Source organism: Oncorhynchus mykiss, chromosome 26, assembly GCF_057628025.1.
Source record: "Oncorhynchus mykiss isolate SJ-2025 chromosome 26, ASM5762802v1, whole genome shotgun sequence".
In the NCBI taxonomy this organism is placed as follows: Eukaryota; Metazoa; Chordata; class Actinopteri; order Salmoniformes; family Salmonidae; genus Oncorhynchus; species Oncorhynchus mykiss.
In genome coordinates this window covers 23,386,970-23,411,339 of record NC_143047.1, presented here as the reverse complement: position 1 = coordinate 23,411,339, position 24,370 = coordinate 23,386,970, and the positions used below count along the sequence as shown (strand labels likewise).

The window sequence follows — 24,370 nt, the reverse complement described above, 5'->3', positions numbered from 1 at the left end:
TGGCCTCTACTGTATGTGTTTTAAAACATTGAAAGACATGCATTGCTTAGCACATGGACCCTTTTCCCAAGGGCTGGAGGATGGAGAAGGGTGTGGTCAAAGAAACACAGTATGGAGACAACGTTACTTTTCTCACACAGGAGGAAGAGGGGGTGTTACTTCTCTATTTTTAAAAAGGCTTGGAAGTAACCACCAGTACATTGCATTCGGAAAGTATGCAGACCCCTTCCATTTTCCCACATTGTTTTACGTAACAGCCCTATTCTAAAATGGATTCAATTAATTAAAAACAGAAATGCCTTATTTACATAAATATAAATACCCTTTGCCATGAGACTCGAAATTGGGCTCAGGTGTATCCTGTTTCCATTGATCATCCTTGAGATGTTTCTAAAAACTTGATTAGAGTCCACCTGTGGTAAATTAAATTGATTGGACATGATTTGGAAAGGCACATACCTTGTCCGTAGAGCTCCAAGGCAGGAATGTGTCAAGGCACAGATCTAGGGACGGGTACCAAACCATTTCTGCAACATTTAAGGTCCCCAAGAAAACAGTAGCCTCCATAATTTTTAAATGGAAGAAGTTTGGAACCACCAAGATTCTTCCTAGAGCTGAGCAATCAGTGGAGAAGTGCCTTGGTCAGGGAGGTGTTCCTCTGTGGAGCTGGGAGAACCTTCCAGAAGGACAACCATCTCTGTAGCACTCCACCAATCAGGCCTTTTAGCCAGACAGAAGCCATTCCTCAGTAAAATACATATGACAGCCCGCTTGAAGTTTGCCAAAAGGCACCTAAGGACTCTAAGACCATGAGATAGAACCTGTTCTGATGGAACCAAGATTGAACTCTTTGGCTTGAATGCCAAGCATCACGTCTGGAGGAAACCTGTCACCACCCCTACGATGAAGCATGGTGGTGGCAGCATCATACTGTGGGGGTGTTTTTCAGTGGCAGGGACTGGGAGACTAGTCAGGATCGAGGGAAAGATGAACGGAGCAAAGTACAGAGAGATGCTTCAAAGGTGCTTCAAGAAAGTACTGAGTGAAGGATCTGAATACTTGTGTAACTGTAATATTGAAGTTTTGTATTTTTTATACATTTGAAAATCCTTCTAAAAATCTGTTTTTGCTTTGTAATTATGTGGTATTGTGTGAACTATTTAATCAATTTTAGAATAAGTCTGTAACATAACAAAATGTGGAAATAGTCAAGGGGTCTGAATAATTTTTGAATGCACTGTACACTCACTCCCTTTACAGTTTCAATGGATCAAATAGAGAGAAAAACTGCACAGAAGACATACATAGCTAATATGAAGCTGAAGAGGCAGGCATTAGTAAAGTTCACCCTTGTAACAGCAACAACTTTCAAATGTCCCCTCTCTGAAATGCAACTGTGAAGACAATAATCTATGACATGAGATGATCAGTGATCAAAAGTCCCAGCAGTCCCAGAGGTTGGGAGGGATTTGTTATTATAGAGGGAAAAGGGAGAGGAGGTTAAAAAAAATCCAGTGACGTCTTTAGATAGCAGCTGGAGATGCTGCAGTTAAACAAGATGGAATCTGATCAAGCACACTTACCTGTTTTTTTGACCGGCTCTGGCATCCTGATTGAACGTTTCTTCCAGAAAGTAACCAACAATAACTTACACACTCCTTCCTAGCTCACGTCTTGCGTTTAATAGTGGGGTTCCTGAGCAACCCCTCTTCACAACAGTACCAACCCACCCTCTTTTGTCACGATGTCTAGACCCAATCCCCTTTCTGTCCGGCAATGAGATAATAGACGTGCATCCCCTCATCCCTCCCTATCCTTCCACCCCACACTCACACAACCCCAGACCTCTCTGACCTCCTGCAGACCATATTTCAACCATCCCTTCTCCCGACACCGCAGATGCATGACAGGCGAGGCGAGGGTGGGAGGGAATGGGAGGTGGGGGGTTAAATTTAGAACCTGAGTCCAGCAACGTCTCCTGCTCTTTCTAGATTTGTGCCGCTGCCTGGCCTTGCAAAAAGTAGTAGCTGCTTCAGAAAACAGCCGACAGGAGGCTAGAGTAATCCTTTTATCTGTTGGCAGGAATGTGACTGCTTTCCCCTGGTGAACCAGGACTTCCAGGAATCCTTCCATGGCTGTCCAAAGCCTCGGCTTGGTGGCATAGCGAGGACATGACAGACTAACAGACTGACTGGAGTAAAGTATTATGCAGTGTTAACTGTGGAGGCGGTTGAGCAACCACACCTTAGTGGAGTATTTTGGGATAATAAAGCATGTCTGACCCTGATCCTTAACATTACATCCTGATCATTTTAGGACTTTTCTTTTTTGTGTTTTACCTTGGCCTTGTGTCTGCCCAGTTTTCTGAATTGTCCCAGCTATTATTGCAAACTACCTTATACTTCCTAAAAACAATACAGTAAAAGTCAAATGTTTGGACACCTAATCATTCCAGGATTTTTCTTTATTTCTACTATTTTCAACATTGTAGAATAATAGTGAAGACATCAAAACTATTAAATAACACATATGGAATCATGTAGTAACCCAAAAAGTACAAATATATTTGAGATTTTTCAAAGTAGCCACCCTTTGCCTTGATGACAGCTTTGCACACTCTTGGCATTCCCTCAACCAGCTTCATGAGGTAGTCACCTGGAATGTACTTAAATGAACAGGTGTGCCTTTTTAAAAGTTAAATAGTGGAATTTCTTTCCTTCTTAATTGAGTCAATCAGTTGTGATGTGACAAGGTAGGGGTGGTATACGGAAGATAGCCCTATTTGGTAAAAGACCAAGTCCATATTATGGCAAGAACAGCTCAAATATGTAAAGAGAAACAACTGTCCATCATTACTTTAAGACATGAAGGTCAGTCAATTCGGAAAATTTCAAGAACTTTTAAAGTTTATTCAAGTTCAGTCGTAAAAACCATTAAGCGCTATGATGAAACTGGCTCTCATGAGGACCGCCACAGGAAAGGAAGACCCAGAGTTACCTCTGCTGCAGAGGATAAGTTAATTAGAGTTAACCGCACCTCAGATTGTGAAGCATTCATTTGGGCTGCAGAGTTCAAGTAACAGACACATCTAAACATCAACTGTTCAGCAAAGACTGCATGAATCAGGCCTTCATGGTCGAATTGTTGCAAAGAAACAACTACTTAAGGACACCAATAAGAAGAAGATACTTGCTTGGGCCAAGAAACACGAGCAATAAACATTAGACTGGTGGAAATCTGTCCTTTGAAAAAAAAATGTTTTATAAGACACAGGGTTTTCTTTATAAGACACAGAGTAGGTGAACGGTTGATCTCCACATGTGTGGTTCCCACAGTGAAGCATGGAGGAGGAGGTGTGATGGTGTGGGAGAGCTTTGCTGGTGACACTGTCAGTGATTTATTTAGAATTCAAGGCACACTTAACCAGCATGGCTACCACAGTAGTCTGCAGCGATACGCCATCCCATCTGGTTTGAGCTTAGTGGGACTATCATTTATTTTTAACAGGACAATGACCAAAACACACCAGGCTGTGTAAGGGCTATTTGATCAAGAAGGAGAGTGATGGAGTGCTGCATCAGATGACCTGGCCTCCACAATCACCCGACCTCAACCCAATTGAGATGGTTTGGGATGAGTTAGACCGCAGAGTGAAGGAAAAGCAGCCAACAAGTGCTCAGCATATGTGGGAACTCCTTCAAGACTATTGGAAAAGCGTTCCAGGTGAAGCTGGCTGAGAGAATGCCAAGAGTGTTGAAAGCTGTCATTTAGGAAAAGGGTGGCTACTTTGAAGAATCTAAAATCTAAAATATATTTTGATATACAATATAAATTTTGGGGGGGTTACTACATCATTTCATAGTTTCTATAATGTAGAAAGTAGCAGAAATAAAGAAAAACCCTTGAATGAGTATGTGTATCCAAACTTTTGACTGGTACTGTATATGCTTTTATTTTCAACCTTGTTTTATTGCTCAGTCAGTAATAAATGCCGGAGGGTTCACTTAAATCAATCCTCACTGTTTCTATGATTTTGCATTATTCAATTGAATTATTCTAACTATATCCCTGTCCTTTATGTCTCCTTTTCAGTTGTGTTTATTAATTGATTTATCACAGAGGAACTGTAGGGAAAATACACTTAAAATCATTATCCGTCTCTTGATGGTGTCCTCCCTGGATACCTCACTTTGTGTCACTTTTCACTGCAGACTGTGCCCTGTGCTCCCATCATAGAGCTGTGTCAGCACCCAGAATTATTTACACCTACAGGCTTTAGCTGTCACATAACTGGGCTGGGGGTGGGTGGATGGTGGGGGACGGGGTGGCCTTGTCTGCTGCCAGTGGGCCCAGTAAAGTCTCCATGGCTGCCCACATATTATCTGGCTCGGCCACTGTGGTTCTGCGTAGATGGCTGTGATTCCCAGAGGATTTGCTAACAACAATGCGAGGATGAGTCGACTAAAACCACATGACGTGTGAAAAATAGAAATGCTTTCGAGTTCGTCACATGCAGATATGTAACTGAGTCATGCCAACATCCAAACATGCCAACATGCGTTATACAGAGAGCACATAGAGTACGGAAAAACAACTGGTCATATACACTTTCATACAGTTCAAACAGGGGTCTATGATTGAGAGCATGGGAGAAATATCCCTGTGTTGGTATTCTTAGGCTAGGAATAGATTGCACCCTAGGTCAGAGGAGGCAAGGGTCTGTGCTTCATCTTTGAACACAAGCGGATGATAAGGGCTGGGTCACAAGCCTCTTCACCCTCCCCCATTTCAGGAACAAGTCAATGGGATGTGACAGGGAAGTAATGGTCAAGGGGAGGGTCCGGAAAGGATGCTCCCAATGTTCAGAAGGGTTTACTTCCCAAAGTCTTGAGCTAACATGAGTTAGTATGTAATACACATGTAATACCATCATACAAATATACAAGCTTTATACCACGGCTTGGCTGAATACTCAAATCTGATTAGCAAAAGCTAACGTATAATATGTTGTGTTTGTGTGCTGCTACAGCAAAGGTTAAGCAACAGGAATTGCTTATCCAAAGTCAGTGCATCTCAGAGTATCAAATCAATGTCATTAATGCTAAAGAGTTCTTTATCAGTCTTTTTGTTTGTTAACGTTGCATCCAAGTCTAATTGATGTCAAATGTGCACAATGGTCAGTGAGTCCAACAGTGCGTAGAAGAAAGGAGATCTCTGAGGACTTCTAGTGGTCATCTGTATTACCACTCCTGTAAGCATTCTGGTGATAATGATTGACAGTATCATTTAAAACAGCCCTATTTCTAAGTGCTGTGGAATGTAAGGTCCAGATGTGTGTGTGCAATCATTGAGTCAAAATGTGCTAATTGTCAGATTCCATTAAGTCACTGGCTTTGACGTTCACATAAATGCTTTTTACAAGAGCAGCAAAAACAGTTATTGTTGATTTGACCACAAACAATAATTGTTACATTGATAACTATCTTGCGTACTATATACAGTTAACTATCTCTCTCTCTCTCACTCTACCCTTCTTCAGGACTTCCACTATGTTTCTCCCTCTACAAATGGGAATATGGCCTCCTCTCCAAGTGAGACCTCCCCCCTAGCACTTCACCACTGAACTGATAAGTCAGCTTCTTCTTGACCTTTTTGACCTCGCCTGTCTTGCCGTAGTTGCGAAGAGCCCGTGCCATCTTCTGGTAGGTCATTTTCTTGCGGTTGCCCTTCTGTACGCCCCACCGATGTGCCAGTGCCTCCTTGTGTTTCGAGGAGAACTGGAAGGTGCCCTTGTCCCTGTCCACCCACCAGATACTGTCCTTCATGTCCCCATTCCTCAGCAGATCCAGCAGGAACTGGTACAGACGGATCTTCTTCTTGTTGCCTATATTAATGTTGATAAAAGTACAAAATGGTTAAACATGCAATGAATCAGTTGAGGATGTTCCCTAACTATGACCTACATGGAGTAGGATTATTGTGACCTCAAAAATAAAAAATATGTGAGATATTAGGTATGCATTTATGAATTAATTCCTTACCCAATTCTCCCCTTGTTACGTGGGCGATGTGGTCCCTCAGACACTCCTCATCAGACACTTCTAGTGGAGGGCTGCGGCCTCCTGGCTCCTCGTCGTCTGAGCTCCTCATCGTCTGAGGGGAGGGGTGCAAGTAGCCCATGGCACGAGGGTAATATGGCACCTTGGACACCACAAACAACAATAACCATGTAGTCATTACAATACAAAACCATCATTACAATTACAATACATTATTTTTGGAGCAGTATTCACTGAGAAATTACAACTAAACAAATTAGATACCATGCTGATCATGTTATATACACAGTGAGGCACAAGTGTTATTAATGACGGCAACCGTTTTTACTCCCCCAATCAACTTTCCCCTCCACAGGTGGCTGGTAGCACCTTAAATAGGGAGGACTGGCACATAGTAATGGCAGAATAAATGGAATGGTATCAAACACTCCATTCCAGCCACCTGTGTTGCAGAACAAATCCGATTGGTTTCGAACTCTGAATCTTGTAAATAACTTTGAGTTACAAGTTGTAATGTTTTAAAATCATGTTTGTGTTACAGTAGTCAAACAAATGTGACAGTATCTCTAAGATACAACTGGTATCCTGACTTGAAGCAAAGAGTAAAATGTAGAAAACTAGCAACCTTATGCTAAGCTAATTAGAACAAGAAAGCTAGCTAAGCATTTAGCAACCTCTTAGCTACTCATGTTGAATTTATAAATAGAATGTTGAGTCATAGAATATAGCTAGCTAGGTCTTGAATATACCTGTAAATCCCATTTACTTTATCAAAGTATTTAGTTGAATAAGCTATATAAACTTCTGGGGGAAGAAAAGTAAAATGCTAAGCTAAATGTAGCTTAGCTGAGCAGAGACCTACTGCCTTCTAATGTTGAATTATAAAATAAAAATAGCTAGCATGTTAGGTCTCAAATATGCTAGTTGGTCAGTTAATATTTTTTTTATTAAAAGTGTAGTTGAATAAGCAATATCAACAACAAAAAATGGAACAGACTGTTTATGTTACCCTGAGGGCAGAAATGGAAGTTTGGGTCAAGATCACTTGGTGCCCTAAGGGAAGATTTTAAGCAGACTGGAATAAACTGCTTAAATTCCTCCCCGGGGGCAGTAATGTTAATTTGGGTTAAGATCACTTTGGTGCCCTAAGGGCAACCATGGACATATGGTCATTTCCATGTAAAAGGACCCATGAACAACAACATGTGAAGTTCATAGGAGAAATTAAGACAGATATACATTTTTCAACCATTTTCCACCCTAAAAATTAAAATAATTTTGAAGTAAAGACCCCTGCCAACTAATATCAACACTTTCATAAGTATATGTTTCTGCCTTCTATAAGTTTAAGAACATTGCCTTGTGCTTTGAAATTCCGTTACCAAAACCCCACATATCTTTAAGATATTTTCTAATTTCTCTCCTTCATGAGGAGGGAGGATAATGAAAGTTCACAGAAATAACAAGTACACCTATCAATTATTATAGTGTTTTTACTGATATCAATTTTGTTCAGAAATTATTATGTGATAAAAACTCTAACTTCTGTTACCAAATTGGTAATGGAACTTCCCAAATATCTGTAATGGGATTTCTGCAATTTAATTGGCTACAATGGGAAATCACTGTATTTACAAACCACATTTGGGTTCACAAGTTTGGACAACACAGTATACAGTACTATCCCCAAATAAAAGTAGAGTAGAGTTCAGTACAGTAAAGAAAAGTATAGTATAGTACAGTACCCGTACTGTACAGTACAGTACACTATAATGTACTGTATTGTACTATACTGAACTATGCTCTACTTTACTTTACTCGATTGTACTCTACTGTACTATACTAAACTCTACTCTACTGTACTCTACGGTACTGAACTCTACTCTACTGTTCTGTGCTCTGCTGTATTGTACTCTACTGAGCTCTTTGGTGGTGTACATTGATGTCCAAACTTATGACACATAGACGTCTATGACTGGTTCAGATTTGGTCCAGTTCGGACCAAGCAAATTTAGTCTCGTTTGGGGGCAGAGCTCATTAAAATAATAGCTGTTGTGTAGAATAATCCCCAAATATGGATATTTGGATATTGCATATGTATACCTTTTTGTACCTATTTGAACAGATCCCCATGAAAAGAATGACATTCATATCCATAATTAAGCATTTCTATGTAGTACAGATCAGGTACCCATGATGAAACTTTGTTACCGCAATTCAATTACCCGGTGTAAATCCACTTCACTTATTGTAGTTCCATAACCAAAATAGATTTTTTCAAAGTCAAGATGTTGTGCCATAGCTGACACCCCATTCTTTCTGCAGACATTGTTGAATCCTAATTCTGAATTCTTAATTCTGAGTTTTTGGAAAACGTGGACACATAAAAAACTGAGGGAGGTTTTACAGAAATTCTGTTACCAAACTTTGAATCTGTACAGGTCTTCCAGTAAATGTGTTTTTGTAAAATTTTCTGTGTAAATTGTTAAATGTAGCCCTTGTGCATAGAGTCCTTGTGCACTGTATGGTTTGTTAAACTTTAAAATAAATCAGTTTTGTTTGGCATACATTTTAAGTGAAACATCTGAGTCGTGGAATTGCCCTTTTCTAAATCCTATGGTTATTTCACCCAAACTAACATTTACTGGCATATTTGAGACCTAGCTAGCTAGCACTATTCTTTGACTCAACGTTAGTCAAATATAGCTATCTGCTAGCCAGATAGCTAACTAGCTTGCTCTGATTATCTTAGCATATCGCTGCTAGCTTGCTGCATTTGACTGTTTCAAGTCAGGAGACCAGTTGTATCTTAGAGGTATAGTCACATTTGTCTGACTACCCATAATAACAACTTGTAACTCAACGTTTTATTTACATGATTCTCAGTTTAAACCTTCGCCATGTTTTTAAGAGCAGTATATCTGTTAACCTTGACCTGTTTCTTGACGATATAATCATCTCAAGTTAGCCCAGCGGTGGCAAAGATTATAGGGCACCTCCCCGCTGCATGAGGTGTGATGTGTGGTTGCTGTTACAGCAGTTTGAATTTCCTGTCCAAGCATTCAGCACACAGTTCTAAAAACCCAATGTTTCTACTCTGAGGCAGTATGTCAGTTCCATTCACAAATAGAAAAGGCATCTTTAAGGATATTCTCATCCACACTCATTAACCAATGCTCTCTGTTTAAAGTGTAATATTTACAATGTTACAATGTAAGATTTTACACTAAGAAGACTGGCAATGATTTGTGTGTGTGTGTGTGTGTGTGTGTGTGTGTGTGTGTGTGTGTGTGTGTGTGTGTGTGTGTGTGTGTGTGTGTGTGTGTGTGTGTGTGTGTGTGTGTGTGTGTGTGTGTGTGTGTGTGACATAATGTTGGGGAGGCCACTTCTGTTTAAAAATATATATTATTTGTTCATCAGCCGTTAGTGAGTTGGCAGATTATAGTTCTGTAGCAACACCAGCAGGCCCCAGTTAGGAAAAGGCCACAATATCAAACCATCTGTGTGTAGGCGCACCCTACATCCTCCACGCAACACAGCTCACCAGTAACAAACAGTAGCCCAGATGCACTTTTCATAGTCATATCTTTATCTGAAGCCAGATGGTTGATTTTATGTTTACCTGTTATTAAACCTTTCTGAAGCATTGCTATTGCACTAGAGGGGACATGTAAATAAATTATGCTACTTGCTTTAGTCCTGAACATTCAGAACATTCTCTATTAGTCATGTACACTACATCTGCTTTAAAAGAATGACCAACTCCAACACTCTGTCTGTGTTAGAGGAAAAGAGGGGTCAGGGGGGTGAGCTCACCGGTGGGGGTAGGGCATGGTTGTGTCCCCCAAGGCCAGGGTCCAGAGAGAGAGTGTCAACATCGCTGTAACGAGCCATACTGGGTAGATGTAGTTGCTGGACACTCTGGAGCTCAGTGAAGTGGCCCCCTGGAAGGTTGTCAAAGTCCAGAGGATGGGCATGATGAGTGGTGTGATAGTCCCAGTGATCTGAGCAGAGAGAAACATTTTAATTGTTCATAGAGTAAGAGGTACACTAAATGGCAATGTTCAGATGGCATAGAATAGAGAAAACCTAGTTGAATACAGATTCCAAATACACAATGTATGCTATTTGTTTCAAAAGTGTTCAGCAAAATATTTTAGGCAGTTTCCTGTTCACACATCTTTGCTTTTTCAGTTGTCTTTTTCTTTCTTTTTAGCCCGAATGTCACAAATGTGTTAAAACGTTCCGCATGTACACATGTTTTAGTGATGTGTTGTGTTCGGTCCTGACACTGCACCAGAGACTTGCCATTATTATTTTGTAATAATTTAGTTCGTTAAATGGAGCAAAGCCTATATAATTCTACAGCTCGTACTAGTAAACACCAGTTTATTCTTGGCAGTAGGATCAGTTGATTACAGGAGAAAATACAACTGAACCTCTCCATTTCAATAAACCCCAGGGGGGAAAGTTGTTCTACGACTGTAGGTTGAGCGCCTGACAGAAATGGCATCTGTTTCCTGTACTCCATGGGGGCAACATGGTTGGCTCCAGCTGCAGTGTCTTGATACCTTTTATGTAGAGTATTGTCTTTAATATAGCTACTGTGTGTGATTTCCTCAGGCCTGGTCAAACACATATCTAGTTGGGCCGGCACTTTTCACTTCCGCATAAGTGATATTCAGATTGTTTATTTCATCTACAATTATGTGATGGTAAGTTCATCAGAGAAAGGGAAATTAATTTAAAAAGTATATCATTGTATCATAGTTATGAAGATTATCAATAGATAATACAAGAGGTATTAATACTAGGGAAAATGTTGTAGTGTTTTAAAGCTCACCTCCTTGACTCTCTGCATCGATGACATACGGATATGAATATTCTGACATCTGTTGTCTATAGATGTCGGGTTCGTACATGTCTTCTGATGGCTGTTAAAACAACAATAATATCCTCAACTGAAATCATAACAAAACTTCACATAATGTTTTACTATTGTTTCCAAGGAACTGACACTCAACATCTATATACAAATTACTTTCTTCCCTTGATAATGTTTGTTGATAATGACATTGTTGAACAACATTTTGAGCTTTTTAAACTTCATTGACATTTACTACAATACTTTTGCTGTTTTTTTTTTTCATGGTCGGTCATAACCTTACAAAATGGATTTTTTGTGAAACAAAACATATGTATACTCTATTATGTTAGAAATATTGTTCTTTTGACAGTATGTAGACCACAAAAGTACCAACATTGTGTACCAGTTTAAGAGTTTGAAAATGAATGACGTTACAGTAATCTATTAACATATTTTAATTCATTATCATAGCTTGAAAAATGTAACGTTAATATGAAATTCAAACTTGAATTCAGTGAGCTTACAATGCTTGAGATGCATTTTCTGTATAAGTACATCCTGTGGTATATAAACAAGTACATAAACTCAACAAATAACCTCATACCTGTATATACTTGGGCCTATAACTGAATTAACACAAATTGTTTGACACATTGTGTACTTACTGGACCAGGTGAGATGAGGTACCCCTCCATTCTGTACGGATGCAACATGAAGGCTTCTTCTTGAACCGACCTACTTCAGGCACTTAGCTTCAATTGTTTCTCACACTCTTTCAAAACTTTTCCCGCACCATTGCACAACGTTTACCAAATTTCCTCTCACCAAACGAAACCCAAAATGTCTCCCTCTGCCTACACAACTTTATCCACTTGTAAGCCAAGCTACTCTCTGGGACTCAAATTTTGTCTAATAAAATAAAAATAAATTAGCCCTACTCAATGACTGAAAATTAAAAGGGAACCTGATATTTTGACTTCTGTATATCTTTGTGGGTGTACACATCTCAGTGTGTCTGATGGCGGTTCCTGGTCATTGGTGATTTGTCAGGGGGAGATTCTAACATCTCACATTTATTAAGGCTCAATTGCGTCGCCTCCCAAACCAGCCAATCATTTCAAGGCCTGCCTCAACTGTCAAGTCTTTTAGCATAGCATCATCTGTCAGTGGGTAGCATCTTTGCATCTCATTGTGACCAAATTTCGCCAACCAAATAAAAAAAAAAAATAATAATAATTTGTGGCTAAAGTGCAGGTATCCATATTCATATACCTTGCATACACCATGGAAATCTAGATGAATATTACAAATCTAATATTAAACCTGTTTACCATGTTTCAATGCCAGATACCTAAACATTGTCATTTCACATTTTAAACTGGTTTAATTCCTACTTCTCAGTGTGTACATTGGATTTGGTGTTCAGCAAGGTTCGGCACTTGTACCCCTGTTATTCCCTATACTATGCTATCCCTTCAAATAAACGTAGTGGTGTAAATATGTCAATTAAAAAACAAACCAGTAGCTTGAGTTGTAGCCATATCAATGAAATAATGACTCACATACATCGATGAATTCTGCTCCATTTCTATCCAAACAACTGTTTTATCTGTGTGTAGATTAGCTGGACAGATAAAATCATGCCACTTCCTTTATGCAATCCTGCAACAGCTGTGGAGATTAAGGGAGAGGAGATAAAATACCTCCTGTGACAATAGTAGTGTTGGTGGGGGGATTCTTGAGAAATATTCAGAAATAGTCAGAAATATTTTCTGACCAAATGTGTTTTTCTCACCAAAATATTCTTCCTCACATTGGGTACAGTGTACAGTAGCTCTGCTACTAGACTCAGATGACCTTCTCTCCTGACCCTATGGTCTGGCTTACAGGACACAGTATGAGAATGCTTTTTTTATCCAAGACTAGGCAGTGTCTGGGAAACCAGCCCTCTCTGTCTCAGGTATCTCTCCCTGACACAACATCTCTGTTTTAACTTGAAGAGAAGTGAGGACACAAGCCAAGCCTCCACTGACAGGCTTTTGTAGATTTTGGACAGCGGAAGAGTGCATCAGTCTGATAATGACCAGGTACTTGAAATACTGTAGATAGTAAGATTCAAATCACACTGAAAATAATTTCGGAATGATTATTATATTCCCTTGGTTGTTCAAAGCTTAATATAACATACAACCAAAAACCATGTAGTCAAATGTGTTTTTATTATAGATGTCCATGTATTCTATTGTTTTTCCTCTCCTTTATCTCTATCAAAGACTATGTAGAATTTTCTGTGAATTGTTATAACCTTATCTGATAATGTTTTGATGTGCTACGTAGCACCAAATACAATGCGTTCTTTGTTTAATAATCAACATTAACAAAGGCAAACAATCCGGTTGACTTACTGGTTGCAGTATAACAATCTTAATTTGGTAGACCTGTGCATTTGATGTTGGTGTACTTTGTTGGATTTTGGTTTACGTGGCTTTTCAGTTTGCCTTGCTTGCATGGTCTGGGGTTATAATTTGAGTCCCCTGCATCCTTCTCTACCACTTGTGTGGCTGCTGAAACCACACAGCCTGTCCATGGCCCCCATGTTAATCACAGCTGTCTGAGCAAAACTGATGACATTTCGTATTAATACACTATGTGCGTTACAGCAAGCCCAGCACGCTATTTTCACCACGGCTATTTTCAGAGCACACAACGACTCTCTTTTTGAATATATATTTTTGAATATATATTTTTTTCTCTAACACAAAAATATGCTGCTTTGTCAGAAATCATTCAGGTTTCCCAGATCTGTTTAAAACCATTAGGTGGAGATCGGTGGACATCTCAGTAAGAGGTCGGTCCTTCAGCCTCATGGACAGCACTATAGTTAGTTTGACGAGTATGATATAGTGTAATTTCTGTTCCCCTGTACCTTGCTTTACAGAGTACATCCACATACAGGTCTACTACATACTACATAAGGCTTCAGATTACTAGGCCTTCGAACAGCTAAGATGAAACCTAAACAGGCATCATTGTGCTCATCCCATTTTGTGAAAGACAAGAACACACTTTCAATTCTGTGTTTGAATGAATGGCTCAATACATAAAATGCGTGTTTCTCACAATGCAAAAACTTACAGGAAATAGGCAGATAACATTCAAACACAATCAGGCCTATAATTTGGTTTAACATTTCTACTGTTAGTCAACTTCAGTCTTGACCATCATCATCACACACACAGACACACACACACACACACACACACACACACACACACACACACACACACACACACACACACACACACACACACACACACACACACACACACACACACACACACACACACACACACACACACACACACACACACACCATGTAAAAGAGGAACTGGGAAATTCTCTTTTAGATTCAGTTCCTTATGGGGAGGGGGGTTGCTGTGAATGACTCCATTTGTGTGTCTAAACTTCAGTATGATCTAGGCCACAAAACTTAAAATATAAATCTACAGGGGTATTTCAGTGATTGTCTTGTCTGATCACATTGGGCCTTTTCATACAGTAAGGAAACATAATACGTATCGCATCTTATCAGTCCCTGACAGATCAGACCAGCTTCTTTCTTTGGTAAAACACAGTAAATAAAATGTCTACTGTGTTTGGTTTCCACCAACGACTTGTGGACAAAGAGCCTGGACCCAGATAAAGTATTTTACTGGAATATAAATACTTAATTAATGGCAATACTTCATAAAACATGCTTTTTAATACAAAACTAGGTCTGGGAAACCAGCCCAGAAGTTCAGAGTGCAACTTCGCTACAGGCACGCGGATGCTGTTGTGTTTACTGTATCACATGCACCCATGGACACTTTGGTTTTAGGCTACGAAAGCGAGCGACTGAGTACTCGACAACTTGAGATGTCTGAATGCAGTTATGTTCACAAGATGCATATCTCTGATGGCTAAAGCATCCTTATAAGCAAGCAGTAATATTGACACCTCTTACTTCACAGCCCCCTATGTCTTTAATACCCTGAGTTCTCAGGGCCGCAGTGTGACATTAGTACTAATTTAGCAATACAGAAAATACACTGGAGGGGGACTCAGTCAGGGTCTTAACTTACTGTTTTGAGTTAGAATGGTAGAATACACAAGGTGCAATTGTGACATGTGGTTTTGCATCAGCAGTTTTTCTATTGTTATGTCAGTCACTGACAGTCAGTCAAATAGCCCCTGTCAGCTAAATATTTTTTGATTGTTATGAGTCTAGTGGCCAGCTACTGTATCTACATTTCTAGTAATCATGGTCCAATTACTAACTGGGGAGCCCCCATTGATTTTGTTTGTCACTCTTACTCAAATATCATGTTAAAAAACTGCAACCATTTATCTCCACCCAATGGCAAAATTAGTAGAATTGCATGAAAAGTTATATTGCAGCTTACATTTTTTTCTCTCTGCTGCAAAATGTTTTGCTTGCAAAGGTGGCACCCCCCCACCCAAAATGTTTTTGCTTAGGGCCCCCAAAAGCCAAGAGTCTTTTGCAACTGACTGCATGTGTGGGTATGGATGTGGGTACGCAGACCGAGTTCAGATTTTTTGCGGACCCATCTCCATCAAAGTTACCCATCTCCATCAAAGTTGCCCATCCCTGGTCTAAACTAATTTGAGTGTATTTTTTATTTTTTACAGGCTACAGTTGAAGTCGGAAGTTTACATACACTTAGGTTGGAGTCATTAAAACTCGTTTTTCAACCACTCCACATATTTCTTGTTAACAAACTATAGTTTTGGCAAGTTGGTTAGGACATCTACTTTGTGCATGACACAAGTCATTTTTCCAATAATTGTTTACAGACAGATTATTTCACTTATAATTCACTGTATCACAATTCCAGTGGGTCAGACGTTTACATACACTAAGTTGACTGTGCCTTTAAACAGCTTGTAAAATTCCAGAAAATGATGTCATGGCTTTAGAAGCTCATGTGGATATATTGAAGCAACATCTTAAGCCATCAGTCAGGAAGTTAAAGCTTAGTCGCAAATGAGTCTTCCATATGGACAATGACCCCAAGCATACTTCCAAAGTTGTGGCAAAATGGCTTAAGGACAACACAGTCAAGGTATTGGAGTGGGCATCACAAAGCCCTGACCTCAATCCTATAGAACATTTGTGGGCAGAACTGAAAAAGCATGGAAGCCTACAAACCTGACTCAGTTACATCAGCTCTGTCAGGAGAATGAGCCAAAATTCACCTAACTTATTGTGGGAAGCTTATGAAGGGCTACCCGAAACGTTTGACCCAAGTTAAACTATTTAAAGGCAATGCTACCGTATACTAATTGAGTGTATGTAAAGTTCCGACTCGCTGGGAATGTGATGCAAGAAATGAAGGCTGAAATAAATAATTCTCTCTACTATTATTCTGACATTTCACATTCTTAAAATAAAGTAGTGATTCACTGCCATTTTCAACATGTCCTCTATAATACCAACATGTTTCAAGCAGACCACCATAGTCCCTGTGCCCAAGAACAAAGGCAACCTGCCTAAATGACTACAGACCCGTAGCACTCACGTCCGTAGCCATGAAATGCTTTGAAAGGCTGGTAATGGCTCACACCATTATCCCAGAAACCCTAGACCCACTCCAATTTGCATACCGCCCAAACAGATCCACAGATGATGCAATCGCTATTGCACTCCACTCTGGCCTTTCCCCCCTGGACAAAAGGAACACTTAAGTGAGAATGCTATTCATTGACTACAAATCAAATCAAATTTTATTTGTCACATACACATGGTTAGCAGATGTTAATGCGAGTGTAGCGAAATGCTTGTGCTTCTAGTTCCGACAATGCAGTAATAACCAACAAGTAATCTAACTAACAATTCCAAAACTACTGTCTTATACACAGTGTAAGGGGATAAAGAATATGTACATAAGGATATATGAATGAGTGATGGTACAGAGCAGCATAGGCAGGATACAGTAGATGGTATTGAGTACAGTATATACATGAGGTGAGTATGTAAACAAAGTGGCATAGTTAAAGTGGCTAGTGATACATGTATTACATAAGGATGCAGTCGATGATATAGAGTACAGTATATACGTATGCATATGAGATGAATAATGTAGGGTAAGTAACATTATATAAGGTAGCATTGTTTAAAGTGGCTAGTGATTTATTTACATCATTTCCCATCAATTCCCATTATTAAAGTGGCTGGAGTTGAGTCAGTGTCAGTGTCAGTGTGTTGGCAGCAGCCACTCAATGTTAGTGGTGGCTGTTTAACAGTCTGATGGCCTTGAGATAGAAGCTGTTTTTCAGTCTCTCGGTCCCAGCTTTGATGCACCTGTACTGACCCCGCCTTCTGGATGATAGCGGGGTGAACAGGCAGTGGCTCGGGTGGTTGATGTCCTTGATGATCTTTATGGCCTTCCTGTAACATCGGGTGGTGTAGGTGTCCTGGAGGGCAGGTAGTTTGCCCCCGGTGATGCGTTGTGCAGACCTCACTACCCTCTGGAGAGCCTTACGGTTGTGGGCGGAGCAGTTGCCGTACCATGCGGTGATACAGCCCGCCAGGATGCTCTCGATTGTGCATCTGTAGAAGTTTGTGAGTGCTTTTGGTGACAAACCGAATTTCTTCAGCCTCCTGAGGTTGAAGAGGCGCTGCTGCGCCTTCTTCACGATGCTGTCTGTGTGAGTGGACCAATTCAGTTTGTCTGTGATGTGTATGCCGAGGAACTTAAAACTTGCTACCCTCTCCACTACTGTTCCATCGATGTGGATAGGGGGGTGTTCCCTCTGCTGTTTCCTGAAGTCCACAATCATCTCCTTAGTTTTGTTGACGTTGAGTGTGAGGTTATTTTCCTGACACCACACTCCGAGGGCCCTCACCTCCTCCCTGTAGGCCGTCTCGTCGTTGTTGGTAATCAAGCCTACCACTGTTGTGTCGTCCGCAAACTTGATGATTGAGTTGGAGGCGTGCGTGGCCATGCAGTCGTGGGTGAACAGGGAGTACAGGAGAGGGCTCAGAACGCACCCTTGTGGGGCCCCAGTGTTGAGGATCAGCGGGGTGGAGATGTTGTTTCCTACCCTCACCACCTGGGGGCGGCCCGTCAGGAAGTCCAGTACCCAGTTGCACAGGGCGGGGTCGAGACCCAGGGTCTCGAGCTTGATGACGAGCTTGGAGGGTACTATGGTGTTGAATGCCGAGCTGTAGTCGATGAACAGCATTCTCACATAGGTATTCCTCTTGTCCAGATGGGTTAGGGCAGTGTGCAGTGTGGTTGAGATTGCATCGTCTGTGGACCTATTTGGGCGGTAAGCAAATTGGAGTGGGTCTAGGGTGTCGGGTAGGGTGGAGGTGATATGGTCCTTGACTAGTCTCTCAAAGCACTTCATGATGACGGAAGTGAGTGCTACGGGGCGGTAGTCGTTTAGCTCAGTTACCTTAGCTTTCTTGGGAACAGGAACAATGGTGGCCCTCTTGAAGCATGTGGGAACAGCAGACTGGTATAGGGATTGATTGAATATGTCCGTATGCACACCGGCCAGCTGGTCTGCGCATGCTCTGAGGGCGCGGCTGGGGATGCTGTCTGGGCCTGCAGCCTTGCGAGGGTTAACACGTTTAAATGTCTTACTCACCTCTGCTGCAGTGAAGGAGAGTCCGCATGTTTTCGTTGCAGGCCGTGTCAGTGGCACTGTATTGTCCTCAAAGCGGGCAAAAAAGTTATTTAGTCTGCCTGGGAGCAGGACATCCTGGTCCGTGACTGGGCTGGATTTCTTCTTGTAGTCTGTGATTGACTGTAGACCCTGCCACATGTCTCTTGTGTCTGAGCCGTTGAATTGAGATTCTACTTTGTCTCTGTACTGACGCTTAGCTTGTTTGATAGCCTTGCAGAGGGAATAGCTGCACTGTTTGTATTCGGTCATGTTACCAGTTACCTTGCCCTGATTAAAAGCAGTGGTTCGCGCTTTCAGTTTCACGCGAATGCTGCCATCAATCCACGGTTTCTGGTTAGGGAATGTTTTAATCATTGCTATGGGAACGACATCTTCAACGCACGTTCTAATGAACTCGCACACCGAATCAGCGTATTCGTCAATATTGTTATCTGACGCAATACGAAACATGTCCCAGTCCACGTGATGGAAGCAGTCTTGGAGTGTGGAGTCAGCTTGGTCGGACCAGCGTTGGACCGACCTCAGCGTGGGAGCCTCTTGTTTTAGTTTCTGTCTGTAGGCAGGGATCAACAAAATGGAGTCGTGGTCAGCTTTTCCGAAAGGAGGGCGGGGCAGGGCCTTATATGCGTCGCGGAAGTTAGAGTAACAATGATCCAAGGTTTTTCCACCCCTGGTTGCGCAATCGATATACTGATAAAATTTAGGGAGTCTTGTTTTTAGATTAGCCTTGTTAAAATCCCCAGCTACAATGAATGCAGCCTCCGGATAAATGGATTCCAGTTTGCAAAGAGTCAAATAAAGTTTGTTCAGAGCCATCGATGTGTCTGCTTGGGGGGGGATATATACGGCTGTGATTATAATCGAAGAGAATTCTCTTGGTAGATAATGCGGTCTACATTTGATTGTGAGGAATTCTAAATCAGGTGAACAGAAGGATTTGAGTTCCTGTATGTTCCTTTCATCACACCATGTCTCGTTAGCCATAAGGCATACGCCCCTGCCCCTCTTCTTACCAGAAAGATGTTTGTTTCTGTCGGCGCGATGCGTGGAGAACCCGCTGGCTGCACCGCCTCCGATAGCGTCTCTCCAGTGAGCCATGTTTCCGTGAAGCAAAGAACGTTACAGTCTCTGATGTCCCTCTGGAATGCTACCCTTGCTCGGATTTCATCAACCTTGTTGTCAAGAGACTGGACATTTGCGAGAAGAATGCTAGGGAGTGGTGCACGATGTGCCCGTCTCCGGAGTCTGACCAGAAGACCGCCTTGTTTCCCTCTTTTTCTGAGTCGTTTTTTTGGGTCGCTGCATGGGATCCATTCCGTTGTCCTGGGTGAAAGGCAGAACACAGGATCCGCGTCGCGAAAAACATATTCTTGGTCGTACTGATGGTGAGTTGACGCTGATCTTATATTCAGTAGTTCTTCTCGACTGTATGTAATGAAACCTAAGATGATGTAAGAAATAACACGTAAAAAAACAAAACACTGCATAGTTTCCTAGGAACGCGAAGCGAGGCGGCCATCTCTGTCGGCGCCGGAAGTTCAGCTCAGCGTTCAACACCATAGTACCCTCAAAGCTCATCACTAAGCTAAGGATCCTGGGACTAAACACCTCCCTCTGCAATTGGATCCTGGACTTCCTGACTGGCCGCCCCAGGTGGTGAGGGTAAGTAGCAACATATCTGCCACGCTGATCCTCAACACTGGAGCTCCCCAGGGGTGCATGCTCAGTCCCCTCCTGTACCCCCTGTTCACCCATGACTGCATGGCCAGGCACGACTCCAACACCATCATTAAGTTTGCAGACGACACAACAGTGGTAGGCCTGATCACCGACAATGACGAGACAGCCTATAGGGTCGAGGTCAGAGACCTGGCTGGGTGGTACCAGAATATCCCTCAACGTAACCAAAACTAAGGAGATGATTGTGGACTACAGGAAAATGAGGACCGAGCACGCCCCCATTCTCATCGATGGGGCTGTAGTGGAGCAGGTTGAGAGCTTCAAGTTCCTTGGTGTCCACATCAACAACAAACTAGAACGGTCCAAACACACCAAGACAGTTGTGAAGAGGGCACGACAAAGCCTATTCCCCCTCAGGAAACTAAAAAGATTTGGCATGGGTCCTGAGATCCTCAAAAGGTTCTACAGCTGCAACATCGAGAGCATCCTGATACGGCAATTGCCCGGCCTCTGACCACAAGGCACTACAGAGGGTAGTGCATACGGCCCAGTACATCACTGGGGCTAAGCTGCTTGCCATCCAGGATCTCTACACCAGGCGGTGTCAGAGGAAGGCCCTGAAAATTGTAATAGACCCAAGCCATAGACTGTTCTCTTTACTACTGCCAAGTCTAGGACAAAAAGGCTTCTCAACAGTTTTTACCCCCAAGCCATAAGACTCCTGAACAGGTAATCAAATGGCTACCCAGACTATTTGCATTGTGTGCCACCCCCCAACCCCTCTTTTTACGCTGCTGCTACTCTCTGTTTATCATATATGCATAGTCACTTTAACTATACATTCATGTACATACTACCTCAATTGGGCCGATCAACCAGTGCTCCCGCACATTGGCTAACCGGGCTATCTGCATTGTGTCCCACCCACCACCAGCCAACCCCTCTTTTACGCTACTGCTACTCTCTGTTCATCATATATGCATAGTCACTTTAACCATATCTACATGTACATACTACCTCAATCAGCCTGACTAACCGGTGTCTGTATGTAGCCTCGCTACTCTTATATCCTCGCTACTATATGTAGCCTGTCTTTTTACTGTTGTTTTATTTCTTTACCTACCTATATTTCACCTAAAACCTTTTTTGCACTATTTGGTTAGAGCCTGTAAGTAAGCATTTCACCTGTTGTATTCGGCGCGCGTGACAAATAAACTTTGATTTGATCCTAACTGACCTAAAACAGGGAATTTTTACTAGGATTAAATGTCAGGAATGATGAAAAACGGAGTTTAAATGTATTTGGCTAAGGTGTATGTAATCTTCTGACTTCAACTATATAATAGTGGCAAAAGTATTCTTAAGGATTGCAAAATAGTCACAATGTAGGCCTACATTTCTAGTCAGGACTATATCTGGCTTTAACTGATACCTTTGATTACTTATATGTCATAATCTGTCAGTTTAATTCGGACAGATAGAGAGCCTCTACCAGACCTCTGTGGCGTCACACTTTCGGGTCACGAGAACTACCCACAGACCCTCTCACAAGGGGATGACATGCAAGACCACTGACTGTGGAAAACAGGATACATAGACCGTCGCAACAGGAAATGTTGCACTCCGTCTATCTATTCTGTTTGACCAAAATTTCTCCAGATCAATGTCCACACTGTGCTGGTTTTGACATAAATTACGTAATCATCCTCTGACAAAATCTCTTGAACAACTAGAATAATTTAGCTTGAATAGTTGGAAACATGTTATAGCCCAATAAAACTTTCGCTCACACTTTATTTGGATAGTCCGGCTTTTCCAACTCACTATGTTGATAAGCAACTTCTTGCTAAGGTCATGGTTAGGGTTAGGTTCAGAATAAGGTTTAGGATAATGGTTAGGCTTAGAGCTAAGGTTAGTAGATATTTAGTTGAAATGTAACTGATAGTGTCTGTAGAGCATCTACAGATGGACCATCCAAATAGTGTTACCAAACATTCTTCATTCTAGTTATTATTTAAAGAGTACTGTTATTAGTTTTGATGTGATAACAAAATATTCTAAACCAAGTAATTACATTTAGAAGAAACAAATGAAGACAAATGTGGACACAAAGTATTAGCTGCCAGGGATGACCATAGGTCTACTGCCTAGATGTTAGCTAAAGATAACTTTTAAAGGTACATTTTTACTCTTGATGTAACCCATTGACTCTCAGTCAAAGATAAAATATACTATTAACGATCAATAAGGGTAAATTAGCATTTATTATTCAACAACTTATTATGCAAGACTATCAAATCAAACAATGGATAAGGATAAAATGCAAACAACTGTAACCCAGTGATCTACAAAGGCCAAATTGCCTGTCATTGCATCAACTTTTTCCTTCATTCAATAAAAATCAGCAAGAATACCAACACTAGTTATACAGATATATCTCTGAGCTGAAACCAGCAGAAAAACTTATTTCATAACATTACAATCTGTATCAAAGGATGCTCATGGGAAGAAACGCCTCCTGTCTCTCTCAGTCCAGCCAGCCTCACTCTTACCGTCACTAAGTCTTCCAGGAGCAGCATGGATAGTAGTACTCTCTCTGTGAATGCAGGATAATCTCATTCAGTCGGTTAAAGCAAATTGCCACAGAGGGCAAGAAATCTGAGATTTCTATAACTCACTGAATTAACTAGGGAACTAAAAACTTCCTTAATTTTACCAATTTAAGCTGAAACTCAAAAGATTTTCTTCTTCTTCTCCTTCTCCTTCTTCCTTAAACCAGATGGTAACTAAACAGCTTGCCACAAAGCAAAGCTTGATTAGAGGTAGTGGTCGATGTAGTCGTCTGTGATCTGATTTCTGCTCACTCTGTGGAGCCACTTGCTCCTTCCAGGCCTTATACTGCAGGTGCAATCCAGTAGTATGCCATAGACTCCATTAGATTACCATATGATGAACTGAACACCAAGGGCCCTTATTGATTTGGATGTATATCAGAGAGTTGTTTATAATAGAATGGAGTGGACACACTGCTACGGGCGTGGGTTATCCAAATGTAAGTCCTAGTTATTTGTTTTGTCTACTGTCTACCAAGAAAATAAATAACTGGTTGTATGCATATGTCGGAGGATAATCAGAATATCAGATCACAAAAAAACATTCTCAAAAAAAGAGAGCAACTGTCAAGAAAATTATGGTTTTGAGGGCATGGCCAGAATAGACAGGCCGCAGAGAGGACCCTGACCCTCTTTTACTGCCTGACTGTCACCAGCAGTTTCGTTGGCCGTCATCTCTTTCACAATGTCATGGAGCCGCCCCTGACAGGCGTGCAAGGGGACATCCAGATTTCTCACTTCTTATTCCCGATTCCTCATTTTCCCCAATGCACTCGGCTTTACAAGATCCAACCATCAGACAAGGCTTGGATAGAAGATTAAGTTAAATCACATGGCCGATTGACAAGCACGCACACACGCACGCACGTGTGTGCACACTATGTTTTTCCATTAAACTCTGCTTCATGTACCCTTGTCCCACCAGCCATAAGTTCCTCTTTCTATATGCATTGCTCAAGTCAGGCAGGGATGACTCATAGTGCGAACATTGTTCATGTTTTCTGTTATCTTAACCTCTCACAAACAATCTGCATGTGTTCTCAAGGCCCTCGTGTGTCCATTGTGTTGCACAAAAAAAGTAAAACACTTTTTTTGAAGATGGAAGGGATAAAAACACAGCAAACAGAGGACATAGAAGGCACAGTATGTGGGTATGTACGGTGTATTGTGGTGGAAGGTGGGGTGTGTGTTTTTTTGTTTGGAAAAGTTGGAAATGCCAGAGCCCATACGTGTCTGCAAGCAGGAGTTGTGACAGAGAGAGCTTTCAATTGTGCAAATATGGGATATACATTTTGAAATAGATTATAAATATTGCCTGATCATGATGGAGCGGTCCCCAACCCTGTACCCTAGACACCCACCTGAGCGACCCACACACTAAGGAGAAATCCTTATCTGTTTTAAAGGCGTACTGAAAGTAGCCTATATGCAGCCAAGACAGAAAAACAAAGGTG

The 24,370-nt window shown here is 41.4% G+C and overlaps 2 protein-coding genes across 2 annotated transcripts in view; both read right to left on the bottom strand.

Annotated features, from left to right (window-relative positions):
- LOC110506650 (myosin-binding protein C, cardiac-type) overlaps positions 1-1,841 on the bottom strand; it is a 38,302-nt gene extending 36,461 nt beyond the window's left edge. The window contains exon 1 of the mRNA XM_090223407.1: positions 1,584-1,841. The gene's annotated coding sequence lies outside the window, so the exon portion shown is untranslated. The remainder of the gene's footprint in view (positions 1-1,583) is intronic.
- Positions 1,842-2,888: 1,047 nt separating this feature from the next.
- Positions 2,889-12,601, bottom strand: LOC110506649 (transcription factor PU.1). Its single transcript, XM_021586427.3, has 5 exons — positions 11,592-12,601; positions 10,903-10,993; positions 9,876-10,063; positions 6,042-6,201; positions 2,889-5,884 (listed from the first exon to the last, which is right to left on the bottom strand). Exons 1-5 carry the CDS (start codon positions 11,637-11,639, stop codon positions 5,562-5,564), a joined length of 810 nt encoding a protein of 269 aa, XP_021442102.1. The 5' UTR covers positions 11,640-12,601; the 3' UTR covers positions 2,889-5,561.
- Between the last annotated feature and the right edge of the window lie 11,769 nt (positions 12,602-24,370).